Source organism: Simochromis diagramma, unplaced genomic scaffold (genome assembly GCF_900408965.1).
Source record: "Simochromis diagramma unplaced genomic scaffold, fSimDia1.1 OVJJ01000685.1, whole genome shotgun sequence".
Taxonomy (NCBI): Eukaryota; Metazoa; Chordata; class Actinopteri; order Cichliformes; family Cichlidae; genus Simochromis; species Simochromis diagramma.
In genome coordinates, this window is record NW_024387477.1 from 14,161,377 (window position 1) to 14,174,183 (window position 12,807).

Sequence of the window (12,807 nt, forward strand, 5' to 3'; positions counted from 1 at the left end):
GTGATCTTGGCACGCGAGCAGCAGCCATCAAGTGTTTTTGTCGGACTCGTGCTCCCTCGACTATTTCGCAACTGCGCTTGAATTCAACAACAATCTCCCAGCCTAGGTCACATTTCTTCGAGGAAATCCACTCTCAGGAAACGCACCACTAGCTCACGAGTTTAGGTTTACCTCTGTCTGCATTTAGCATAAATATATATGCCCATGGCACACTAACTATGCACTTCCTCAGCTTTATATGACACCCAGAGTGATGAGGCAAATGTGAAACCGCATATTTCAATTTTTTCTTTTACTTTTACTTCTTTTACTTTTACTTCTTAGCAGCTGCTTACTAACTGCCTCCTCTTTACAACAGGCGGTCAATGAGCTTTTGGAGTCCCTGGGGGCCCCTCTGGAGATAGTAGATGGCTTTGTGAGCAGCATAACGGTGACCATCCCTTGGCAGGCTCTCTTGACTGATCACTGCACCTTAGAGGTTTCTGGTCTTCAGATAACATGCCGACCCAAGTACCGGACCAGTAAGTTCGCTTAAAGTATATGTTCTTTTCATTGAGACACCGAACACGCCTCAGCCAGCAACTCATGTTCTTATCATTTCTTAACGTGCAAACCCAGTTTGACAAAATCAGTATAATTATTAAGATTGCATCATTTATCTTCAAGGACACTGTAGAAGATGTAAACAGGATAAGAAAACATTCATTTGGTACTATTTATGTGAACAAGGACTGCAATAATTCTGCCATATACTTTCATATGTTTGAGTCTGACAGATATTAAACTAATGATGCTAATTTGTGAATCCTTTCAGGTCCACATTTAGCTCAGGCTAAATCTTGTCTCATATGTGTAACTTAGACATCATCTCACTAAAAAAAAAGAAATTAAAAGAATGGTAAATAGCCAATGCTGAAATAGCTAAAGTACAGAAATCACTCAGTGCTCCCTCTTTTGCCATCAGGTGGGGGCTGGGACTCGCAAGGTTGGTCGTCCAGCATGACCTCCAGCATGCAGCTGGCTCAGGAGTGCCTAAAGGACCCCCCTGAGGCTTCAGAGGAGCCCCCTGCCCCACTGGAGGGGCTTGAGATGTTTGCACAGACTATTGAGACGGGTGAGTGAAAGCAGTTTGTCTGCATGCAGATTGTCACTTGTCTAAATGTGATAGTTGGCGTGCAGACAAAAGAACTTCCACAGCAACGGGGGAAAAGTCAAGCGTTCTCAAGAACTCCCACAAACCATCACAGTTATGATCACTTTGGAGTAAAGTACTTTCCATCCATTCCCCAGGAAACCTCTTCCCCCAAGAAACCAAAGTGATAAAAATGTACAAATAAAAATATAAAGTCATAAAATTATATTTACTTTATTGACCTAATTTATCTGCTCTTTTTTGCTTTGAGTGTTTCATGTGTTACATGTATTTAAAGTCACACTCGTTTCTCTCATCACCCTTATCTCCCCTGTTGTCACTGTGTGTGTGAGAGGGGCATCAAACAAAACAGAGTGCAGTAAGGTGGGGATTAGTCTTTGTTGCAGACACAGACAGGTGCAGACACCACTGACCAGTGCTTATTCCTGTAATAGTCCTCTGAAGGGCGCATGCGTAGTTGGGTCGAGTCCATAAAAAAGGCAGGCATGCAGATTTTTTGCATGAAGCGTCTCGCTCATTGTCTGTTGATACACTTAACGCAACCCAGACACAAGTTGACCCTAGCACACTTGCAGATGAAGAAACTGTGACACATATCACCCGAGGCCAGACGGGGAGAAATTAAGGTAGGTTGACTGCAACTTACAATAAGCTGTACTTCATGTGTACCAGATACTGTGTGTATCAGATGGTTCAGTGACCAACATAAACACACAGAGGGATGAACTTTAACGCTCACTTTGTTTCAAAACACATAACACTTATTGATACTCTCATATTTTATTTTGCATGGAAAAGAACCATAAAACTAGCCAAAGTTCTTGTTGTTGTTTTGTATTGTTTTCTGTAAGAAAGAGAGAAATCATCATTGCTGGCCTCATGGTGGTGTTGACATGTCTCAGCTTTGACATTTCAACGAATTATAGTTTAAACTCTATATTTTTAACTATTTATGATCTATCGCCCCGATTATCCCTCCACCTCATTCCAAACAGAAAGCCATCTCTGTGACAGCCTTCTTCTGTATATTATCATTGCTCAGTTACTCCTGGCTGTTACCCATCATCCCACGGTTCATTTCCTACTTTGGGGGTTGAAAGGGGCTTTTTTTCATCTTTACCAAACCTCCTGATGTTACCTAAATCAGAGGCTCCTCAGCGATGTAGATGTTTCTTTGGAAAAAGAAAAGAAAAAGAAAACAGGATTCTGGAGGTTTACATAAATATAATATAGGGCATGCTACAGGTCAACAGTTTCACTGCACACTTGTTCTATCTATTCTGGGCGGCCCATCCCTGCTAAGTGACGTCCTCTGGCTTCCTGCAGACTGGATTTACTCAGGAGATTATATTATTGTGAGAGATGGGGAATCTGTTCATTTGCATCCAGCATGCTTATAGGTTTGTGTAACTAATGAGAAAAAAAAAATATATTGGGTAAATTTGAAATGGAACAGATTTAAAAACCTGTGATCTGCTCACAGTTGGCCACCTTAATTTACAATTTCTCCACATTGGTGCGGTTCTTTTTTATGTTTATTTAGTTGTTTGTTTATGTAGTTACCCTTTACTCCATTACTGATAAGTATTCTTTTGGCCTATAGTACTGTCCAAAAGGCCAGTGAGCCACCCCTCATTTTCTATTCTGTGAGGAAAGTGAGATGCTAGTTGCTACTATTTATTGAAACACGTCCAAACATATGTGAAAATAAAGTATATAAGAAAAATACATTAATAATTAGTTTGAAAGTTAATATTGGGTTTGAACACCTTCTTCATCACACCCTGAACTCTCTCAGGCAAGCTTTCTGATAATTTCTTTAAGTAATCTTCAGGAATAGTTGTCTAGGGTTCTTAAAGGACATTCAAAGTGATTCTTTGGCTGGCTTTTTGCTCTGTTCTCTCTTAAGACGACCCCACACTGCTTCAATAATGTTGAGGTTGCTGCTCTAGGGCAGGGGTCTCGAACTCCAGGCCTCAAGGATACCGTCAGCTATCTAAAACCTGTCAGGACAGGTTTTAGATAGCACCCTGGGTCAACACACCTGAATCAAATTATTAGTTCATTTCCAGGCCTCTGGAGAACTTCAAGACATGTTGAGGAGGTCATTTAGCCATTTAAATCAGCTGTGTTGGATCAAGGACACATCTAAAACCTGCAGGATACCGGCCCTCGAGGCCTGGAGTTCAAGACCCTTGTTTATAATTGATTATATTTGATGGGGGGGTTCTATCCAGGTATGCCGTTACTACATGGTCAGTATGTTTGGCATCACTGGCATGATGAAAAATCAAGCTATTGCCAATCAGATGTGTTCCAGATAGTATTGCATGGTGGATGAAAATCTCACAGTACTTTTCTGAATTCAAAATTTCATCAATTCTGAAAAGATCTCCAACACCACCAGCTCAAATGCACCCCAAACCATGACTCTCAACTGTGATGGCTATAAACCACGGGTGGGGAACTCCAGGCCTCAAGGGCTGGTGTCCTACAGGTTTTAGATGTGTCCTTGATCCAACACGGCTGATTTAAATGGCTAAATTACCTCTTCAACATGTCTTGAAGTTCTCCAGAGGCCTGGTAATGAACTAATCATTTGATTCAGGGGTGTTGACCTAGGCCCTTGAGGCATGGAGTTCCCCACCCCTGCTGTAAACATTTACATTAGTACCTCTCTCTTGATCTCTTCCGGATATACTGACAGTGAATTGAAAATTACTCTGTAAGACTCGTTACTGATTCTAGTGACAGTCAAGTTCTTGTGTTTTCCTTCAACAATGGCTTCTTAACAACCATCCTTCCACTGAGACCATTTCTGATGAGGCTTTGTTAAACAATAGATGGATCAACTGAAGGTCCAGATGTATCTCTCCGCTCCTCTGTCAGCACTTTGCTAGATTTTTGCCTAATTTCTTAAAGACACAACTTTGAACTTTGAGATACTGTTCATCTGCTGTAGATTATTTTTAGGCCTGTTACTTCTTTTATCCACTACTTATCGTTTCCGTATTTGTTTTTTTGTTTTGTTTGTTTTTAAGACACACTGCACCACATGGTGTGATATGCCAACTTTTCAGAGGATTTGGAAATCACCTTGTTGGTGCAAAAGTATCATTTTATGTGAGTCAAACTAAAGACTCTATGAAGGGGAAGAAAATTATGTGCTTTTGAAACAGGCTGCTAGTAACAAGCGTTTAGAAGGCCTGGAGAACTATTGCTCAAGACCACTTTAATAATTAGAGGAAATTCTGGCTCCTTGGAAGCATAGAGACATTAAAGGTGGCTCAAGACCATTACTCTGTGTTTTTTAATTTATTTTTTTATAATTGAACAACACTTCATACATATATATATACATATAGTGTTACACAGTACCAGTGAGTTGTTCGACATTTATAATGTGCTATCAAACGGCATTAATGTTTGGTCATGGATATATATATTTTTTTATTTCCCAGTAACTTTACAGTGCCCCCATTATACTTCTACTTCTTTTCCATAATGTACTTTACTGTTACTGCTCATATTAAATATGATTGATGTTTCAGATAAGGAGGCTATTGTTTGCACAGGTAATTCTTTCTCTGTTTGATCAGTTTCAGGCAGTACTTTCTGTTCCTTACTTGGCTCTTGGCTTTGATGCCAATGAGAGGTCATATCCTTAATATTGACATCTTGGGTACACAGCTCTGTAATTCCACCAAGCTGCTGTTCAAATCTTTTGCTTCCAAAACTTTTAATTTCCTTACAGGAAAACATGTCAGTTCAACTTTGTTTCCCTTCACATTTTTCCATGGTTGTTCATGCCCCATCTGAATTGGCTTTATTCCCCACCACTGGGGCCTCCAACATAGTTTGATATCCACTGTTTTAAAGGGAGGTGAATTAGAGCCTCTTGTTTACAACGGTTAGCTCTGACTTTGACAAATCAGAATTTACCTTCATTCAGCTTTGACTAAGCAGATGTGCTTCAGGGAGACAGTAGAGACACTGTTAATGTACAAATTAGATCCCACCACTCAGAGCAAAGCAGAACTCATGTAAGAGATCGGTGCTAATGGATCTTTGCATATCTGTTTTGTCGTCTGTTTTTCAGTCCTTCGTCGCATTAAAGTCACCTTTCTAGACACTATCGTCCGCATCGAGCACCAGCCCTTGGACCTGGAAACAGGCGTCGCCTTAGAAGTGCACATTAAAAGGTGAGTTCCTGCTTCCTTTTTCCTAACGGAATATGAGCTGCAAACAGGAAAAACTAGACCTGGTTTTCACTGAAGGTTATTTTACATACTTACAGTTACAGCCCCATTGATACTACAGTTAGAGTAGTAACAACATTTCCAGTAGTAATTGAAACACTTTTAAACACATAAATGTATAACTTGTGCTTCAGTAGTTCATCTGACAGTAACTTTACTTGCCTTTTAGAGTCACATTGTCTTCATTCAGTGTATTAAAGGGAGCAATATGTGTTTGTGTGTTTATTTTTCTACATTTACGTTCACTAGAAATTCCTGAAATTTGCAAATGAAATAATAGTAGGCTTACTTGGAATTGATGCTTAAGTGGAAAATTAAGCCGTAGCTATGCTGTAGCTGCAAACCCCTCTGAAACCCTACGTTGTAACCTGGCGTGCACTTTGATGTGTGTCGGTACAACACAGCCGGTGTGATTGGTCTGTTCAGTACTGTTGATACCTCCTGTGCACTTCTGGCGACTTTTTCCCTAGATTTGCATTTATCAGTGACAGAATAATAATCATAGCACCAGTTTAAGGACTCAAAAATGTCAGCAATTTCACAGAAGGTGATAGCTGAAACGGTCAGAATGGATGTGGAGGAATGAACAAGCAAAACTTGACGGACAAAACTGACCACAACAAAGAGCGTATGCCCAGGCACATGAAAGACTGGGACACAACCACAAGGTTATTAACACATAGTGCACCAGCACAAGGATAAGTGGTGGCAACAGCGTCGGCCGCTTCCAGAGTTACGTCGTAGGTTCTACAAAGATTCCCCACAGAAGTCAGAAATCAGGCCCTATGATCGTAATCCGCAGCTTCAAGAAAGCTCCAAATGTGTTCACCAATAGTGTCATATTTTAACCTTCCATCTAACTGTAACATTACCAGTATTCGGCTGAACAGTGGCTACAGATAACTGCGGCCTGTGCTTGAGGTGTTGTCAATAATAGAGTGTCTGTGACCGTGACATTCATTGATGACTATGGACACTGATGAGTCACTGATGCTGCGTATGAAACACCAGAATTATATATAGAGAGAGCTGTTCCTAATAGTTTGATGTATTCGTGCTACATTGTTGACATAACATTGGAACCATTTCCAACTGCAGTAGTCAAGCATGGTTAAATAAAATGCACTAAACCTAGTTTAAAGCATAATATACTCTTTCTGTTTTATTATTACAAATGACCCCCAATTTTATATTTTCAGACAGATCTTATAACTTTAAAAAATCCTTAATCCAAGCCTAAGAAGACAGGAGAAAATTGTCATAATCAAGAAAGTGTTTTTAGCTCTCAGGCTACTTTTAGGCTGGCTGGACTTTAAATGGGATAAATCACAGTACTTTTTAAATTTCCAAAAGTTGAATCTGTTCATCTGGACGTAGCGTTTTTGTGGGAGAAACGTTTCGTCACTCATCCAAGTGACTTCTTCAGTCTCGACAACGCTACGTCCAGATGAACAGATTCAACTTTTGGAGATTTACTTTCCTGGATGATTGAGAATGCATCAGGATACTTTTTAAATTATTTAAACTATAGTTGCTAATATTAAATTTGACAATCGCAAGTTATTATCTGAAAAGGAAGGTAAAGATTACTTTAAATAGACTTGCATTACAGTATGCTCATTTTTTTTAAACCTCAATGCCCTGCACACGTCTTTCTGTGTCCCTCATGTGTCATGACGTTATTGGCATTTTGCTGTGAGACTGATGACTCTGTTTTCCTGGCATATTGACAAAGCTGCGCAGGTTGAGCTTTGCTGATCTGTGATCAGAGGCCACAAGGGCAGAACTGATTCAGGTCAAGTGAGGCATGTTACACATGCAGTGTTTGTTAAACAGGAGCTTCTGCTTCAGCTGTCCTGGTGCTGAAGGCACTGATTGTGTAAGTGTGTATTTCTGGTCAGAATATTACGTTGGTTATCAGCATACCATTAATTACACGACTGATGTTTTGTCACATTGAAACCAGTTTGCAGGTGTAATGTCTTCCTCTGTGTCCACCGTTATTTTCTTCTCACTTAAATTTGCTGTTAGCAATAAATGGTGTACATTTCTGATTTTGCCATGTTGTTCCAGGCTGGAGTATTTCGACGAGGCAGTGCGCGATCCAGCCAGCCAGACTGCCGTGCCTGTCGACATCCACCAGCCACCCGCCTTCCTGCACAAGATCCTCCAGCTGAGCGCTGTTCAGCTGTTCTATGATAGCAATGGCATAGTACAGGTGATGGAGACCACGCTGCCTCAGATTTCTGTATCTTTTCTATTTTATTTTCTTTATTTCTTTTACCTTTAGATTTTTTTTTTTTTTTTTGCAACATTTTTAGTTTTCATTTGGAATACAAGTAATCAGACTAACAAATGTGGACAGCTTTGGGGACACGTTGCAGATATGACACAGACATGATCTGCTGATGTTTAAACTGAGACTGTAAGATCAGTTCAGACAATCTGACTGGAGAAAGTCTGCAGCTTTTTAAAAATGTCTGACTTCAGAAGGATACTTTTTAGGTTACAGCTTTACAAACAGGATGATTTGTCTTTTCTTATGTGAAGTGTTGTCAGAAAATAATGTATTAAAGTACAACTTCCATAATAATGGTATGTGATACCTAGGGAGGACAAAGTGGTGTGGATCTGCTTTTTCTTTAGAACTGAATTATAATTTACAAGTGGCATTGTGTGAAGAAGAAAATGTTCCTGACTTTCATCTCTGTCTTCATTTGTCTTCATTTGACAGGGTACTCCTGAGGAGGAACACACAGATTCAGCCATGGCTAGTGAGGGAGAGGAAGGTGAAGGCGACGATGATAAGGAGGAGGAGGAAGGGGAGAAGGCCAAGCCACAAGCTGCCCCTCTATCTCAGCCGCTCCTTATAGGAAGCTGCTCCGGTTTCATTGAGACCACCGTCAAGATCAAACAGAACGACATGCTGCCCGGACCAAAGGTGCACGAAGCTCTCTCATGCACACCAAGAAATGCAAAAACACAACTACTGTCTCAGGCTGACTTCTCTCTCTTTTCTTTCTCTCTGATTCTTAGCTGGAGTTGGATGGGAAAGTGGGCTGTGTCCACATGCTGCTGTCTCCTGATCAAATAACCCATCTGACAGACCTGCTGGCAGCCCTCTGTATAGACACTGGTACAGAAAAACGGGCAGTGTGATATAAACTAATTCATGGCCAGTTTTATGATTATGCCATGACCTAAAATAGTCTGTACCTTTTATAAGTTAAAGAATGGCATTTTTGTCAGCTGACTCTAGGTGAAAGCAGGAGACTGGTTGAAGCATAGTTAGGTAATTGGGGGTATAGTAACATAAATAAATGATTTTAAAATTAAAGTTTTCTCTGTTTCCCCTTTATGGTCATGTAGGTTAAAAAGTATTGCCCTCGCTCATAATATTGCACCTGAAATGTATGATCCTCTGAACCATAAAGTAGTACGGGCTCACAAATTCAAGCAGTACATTGTACAGCCCCATAATGTGATAACGTCTCTGTCCTTAAACACCTACCGTACACTAGTCTGGCTTCTCCCGCTGCAGCCTGGAGCTAAACAATAATGTCACAGATGTTTTTAAACGCCTCCTAAATGTGAGGTTATACACACGGTCTGTTTTCTTTTGAACCATTTTAATCAGATATTCGCTCCTCTATTACTCAGAGCCAGAGACCAAGTGCGGCAGAGTGCACAGTCGTCCGTTAGACTCGGATGACATGCGAATGATTGAGGAAGACCTCGGTAAGCAGCTCGGCTCCAGTCCCAGAGACGATGAGTGGGAAACTGAGCCTGACCTCGAGTCGTTTGTCACCGGCATGGAGAATGGAGGTACACGGATCAGTACAAGACCTCTTATACTGTGTCTGCTTCAAATGCATCCTAACATCAGGAGGACTTTAAGAATCTGCATATTTAATTAAAAAGAAAAAGCCAAGTAAATTGTGAAGCATGAGTTGATTTTTTTTTTTTTGGGGGGGGGGATAGTAAATGGTGTTTGTTCCCAATATCTTAGCTCGCAATTAATACACAGTTTTCTTTGATAGTGTCATTTAAAAAAAGATACAGGACACCAGTCTGGTGTTTGATTGTGTGAGCCACAGAGAGTAGTCTGGTATTTTAATTTTATGTCCTATTCCTGAAGGTGTGTAAAACTGCTGCTCCTTTTCTTACAGGAACATGACGTGAAGAAGTGTTTGTTTACATTTCAGTAATTAATCACTCAGTGTGTCTGTATGTGTCTTCCTGCAGAAATGTTTTACTCTATGGGTCCTGCTGGGATGACGAGCAGTGTGACATCTGTCCGCTCCGGCAGTGAGCTGTCAGAAAGCGACATGGAGTCTTCCACACACAGTCTAGCCAGCTTCACACAGCCGCTGTCTGCACAGGTACACAGTGTGTGTGTGTGTGTGTGTGTGTGTGTGTGTGTGTGTGTGCGCATGTTTAAATTTCTAACAGATGCCTGGTCGTTCTAAGGTCCAAAAACTGTCAGAATAAACTTCTGGTTGATCTGTATTTGTATTGTGTGCTCATGCCATGAAAAGTATAAAAAATATCTAATATGATTTTTTTTTTTTTATTTTATTTTTAAACAATTATTTCATTTATTTTATTTTGGGCGTTTCACAGTTGTTAACAAATGCAAAAATGTGTTTTAGCACCAATTGCAAGCACAAAGTTATGTATGTTGAAGAATAGCATGCATTAAACAGGAATTTGTAAATCTTCTTGTTCTCACTTTGACTTTTCCTGCCAGGGCGTCATGAATTGTCCCAGGAGATATCCTGTTGCTGGCTGTCTATCTAGTCTACCCCAGGCCAGCGGCCGCAGTAGAGGTAATGTGGAGTGCTAAGTAATGGGTTTATGTTGGGAAGAGGGACGGGTGGGATATGTGTAAAATGATTTTGGTGAAAGTACACAGTTGTACATTGTCCGGCCAGAGGACTGAACAGTTTGGTTGAAGCTCACGCTCTACCTGAATACTTCAGAAAAAATGTGCTGCTATTAATTCAGGAAGCTCGAATCTTTTCAGCTTCACAAAAGCCACAAAGTTATTGATTTTTCAGTATTTTCAAGTCTTACTCTTCATTTTGCCTTTGCTATAAAAGGAGCTGAAGTGGTGAAGTAAAAATAACTAAGTCAGGGAGCATCTAATTGGTCTACCTGCAGACATACACCCTGAATCGGGTTGACAAGTTTGCATGTAGGCTGTGTTTAATGGGCAGTCTTGCAACTTTAGATGACCACAAAAAGCTTGCATGTCTGATATATATATGTACACATTAAAAAAAAGTTAGATTTTCAAGAAAGTTGCTGGACTTTTCTGGGAGAAACAGCAAAAGAGAAGGGTGCCAGAAGATGGTGTTAAAATAAGGGAGTCCTGGCATTTGTGCCTATAGAAGAATCAGGAGGTCTAATATAACAAGTGTCATGATTGCACTTAGTAATAGAAGCAGTGTCTTAACACTATGACAACTAAATGTAAAGCAAATTAAATTTACTTATATCCTTATATTAAGCAAGAAAGCCTGGCCATGCTTTGTCTCTATGCTGAACTCTCATCTTTGCAGGACGATCACACAGCGGCCAGGCAGAGCAGCTGAAGCCTGACGCGTTGCTGCGACTGACCCTTGGCGGACTCACTCTAACCCTTCTGCAGGAGGATCCACAACCCTCCAGTGCTGACGGAGCCTCGTCATTGGCTCAGGTGTCTAAGGTGTTTTTCAAGGAGCTGACCGCCTTCAAGGACAGCATGTTCAGTGAAAGAGACTTCCATCAACTGAGAGGCGGATTCGCCAAAGCCTGCCCACACTCAAATCTCAGGTTAAAAAATGCACACATCGTCTTTGTTGTGGTTTTGTATGGAAGGAGATAGAAAAATACACTTTCATAATCAGGTGCTTGTGACTGATCATTAGATGGTAGTTATATATTTCTTAAGTACTACAAACATTAATGAAGTTAGTCTGTAGGTATTGAGGAGGATGCAGATGTTTTGGGAGGGTTTTTTCTCCTTCTTTCCGACTTTTTGTTGGTCCTGCTTCCGCCCTCTCTCTCAAATTGCATTCACACACAATTGGTCAAGTTTTCCCACTGAGACCAAGAGTTTGTTTCTCTTTATCGTTCTCACTGCAGATTAACAGGAGCAGCGGTGCAGGTCGCCTGTGAGATGCGGAGTGGGAGACGCCAAAACAGGGCTGTGACCTCTGACCTTTCCTTCAGCAGACTGGAGATGTTAGAGTGCCTCTGGGAGGACGGAAAGCCGGAGTACTGTGAGGTAGATCATCTCTCTGTCAGTCTGTCGAGCTTTTAAACAAACTTGTGTCCGTGCTAAGAATTTAATTTTGTGAAGCATTCACATTAAAGTCAGTGTTTGCACAGTCCAGAGTAAGTTATTTCATGAGAGCATCCAAATACTTAACAAACATCAATATTTAAGGTTTTGAGAAATGGCTGTTCAGACTAAAGTTATTGTAAAATAAAGGAAAAGTGACTTAAATTAGAGTTGAAAATGTCAGATAAGAATTTCACATTTAAGATGACCTTTCCCTATTGTCTGGAAGTGGTACGTTTGTTGCTTCTTTACCACCCCAAGGGAAAAACTACAAATCCAGTCTTAACTCTCCTGTGGGCTTCTCTTTTCAGCTGCTTCAGTTCCAGAAAGCTGGTCTGTTCACAGTTGGAGCTGCAGCCAGACCGTGTGCCCAGTTACACTACAGCCTCACTGAAAAACGCCTGCGTAAGGTAAGCGTTTCTAAACACACGGCCCAGTCTTTTTAGCCATCGAGTAGTCCGCTGACTTAGCCTCTCAAATTGCAAATTATTCTGGGTTCACATTGGAGCCAGGATACCCTGATGGTGGTTATTCAGTTCAAGACTTCCTGTTCTGTTCACCCATCATCGTTTACAAAATATACCTTTTAAAAGCAGTGTATCAGGTAAAGTAAAAGTTAAAAGTATATCTTCTGATAATAAAGTGCAATTCACCTTTTAATCACCAAACCACAGTGTGCTCAGAAATATTTTCAGAAATGGTTTAATGGTTCCGTAATGAGTTTTACTGTAAACAAATATAAGTTATATTTATGGTTAGAGATTGGCACCAAAATGATTTCTATGTATTTTTCCCAGTGCCAGCTGAGGTTAAAACAGTATAGGTTTGACTCAGAGTCATAGCCGAAATTAGTGTTTGCAATGGAGATCATACACGGGACAAGAAGCAGTTGCATGAAAATGTGAACTCCAGGAAGGACATTTTGATAGCTTAAAAAGAAAAGCATTAAGTATGTGTTTCTTACAGTTTTAAGAAAGATTTTCCCTCTTTTTTTTTTTTTTTCCATGTCATATTATATAAAATTAGATATTTGTGACAAAACAAAACTTTACCCTTTAACTTTTTAT

The 12,807-nt window shown here is 40.4% G+C and overlaps 1 protein-coding gene across 2 annotated transcripts in view; it reads left to right on the forward strand.

Annotated features, from left to right (window-relative positions):
- The window catches only part of atg2a (autophagy related 2A), a 29,019-nt gene that overhangs the window by 583 nt on the left and 15,629 nt on the right, over nt 1–12,807 (forward strand). Inside the window, exons 2-13 of one of the 2 annotated variants that reach the window (XM_040015529.1) lie at nt 359–521; nt 965–1,114; nt 5,253–5,355; nt 7,486–7,630; nt 8,147–8,353; nt 8,449–8,548; nt 9,073–9,237; nt 9,658–9,794; nt 10,163–10,241; nt 10,977–11,229; nt 11,542–11,683; nt 12,052–12,150. In XM_040015529.1, the coding sequence (XP_039871463.1) occupies nt 359–521; nt 965–1,114; nt 5,253–5,355; nt 7,486–7,630; nt 8,147–8,353; nt 8,449–8,548; nt 9,073–9,237; nt 9,658–9,794; nt 10,163–10,241; nt 10,977–11,229; nt 11,542–11,683; nt 12,052–12,150 (1,743 nt within the window). Of the gene's footprint in view, nt 1–358; nt 522–964; nt 1,115–1,785; nt 3,409–5,252; nt 5,356–7,485; nt 7,631–8,146; nt 8,354–8,448; nt 8,549–9,072; nt 9,238–9,657; nt 9,795–10,162; nt 10,242–10,976; nt 11,230–11,541; nt 11,684–12,051; nt 12,151–12,807 lie in introns of those variants that run through there. The other variant, XM_040015530.1, reaches the window with a different exon arrangement.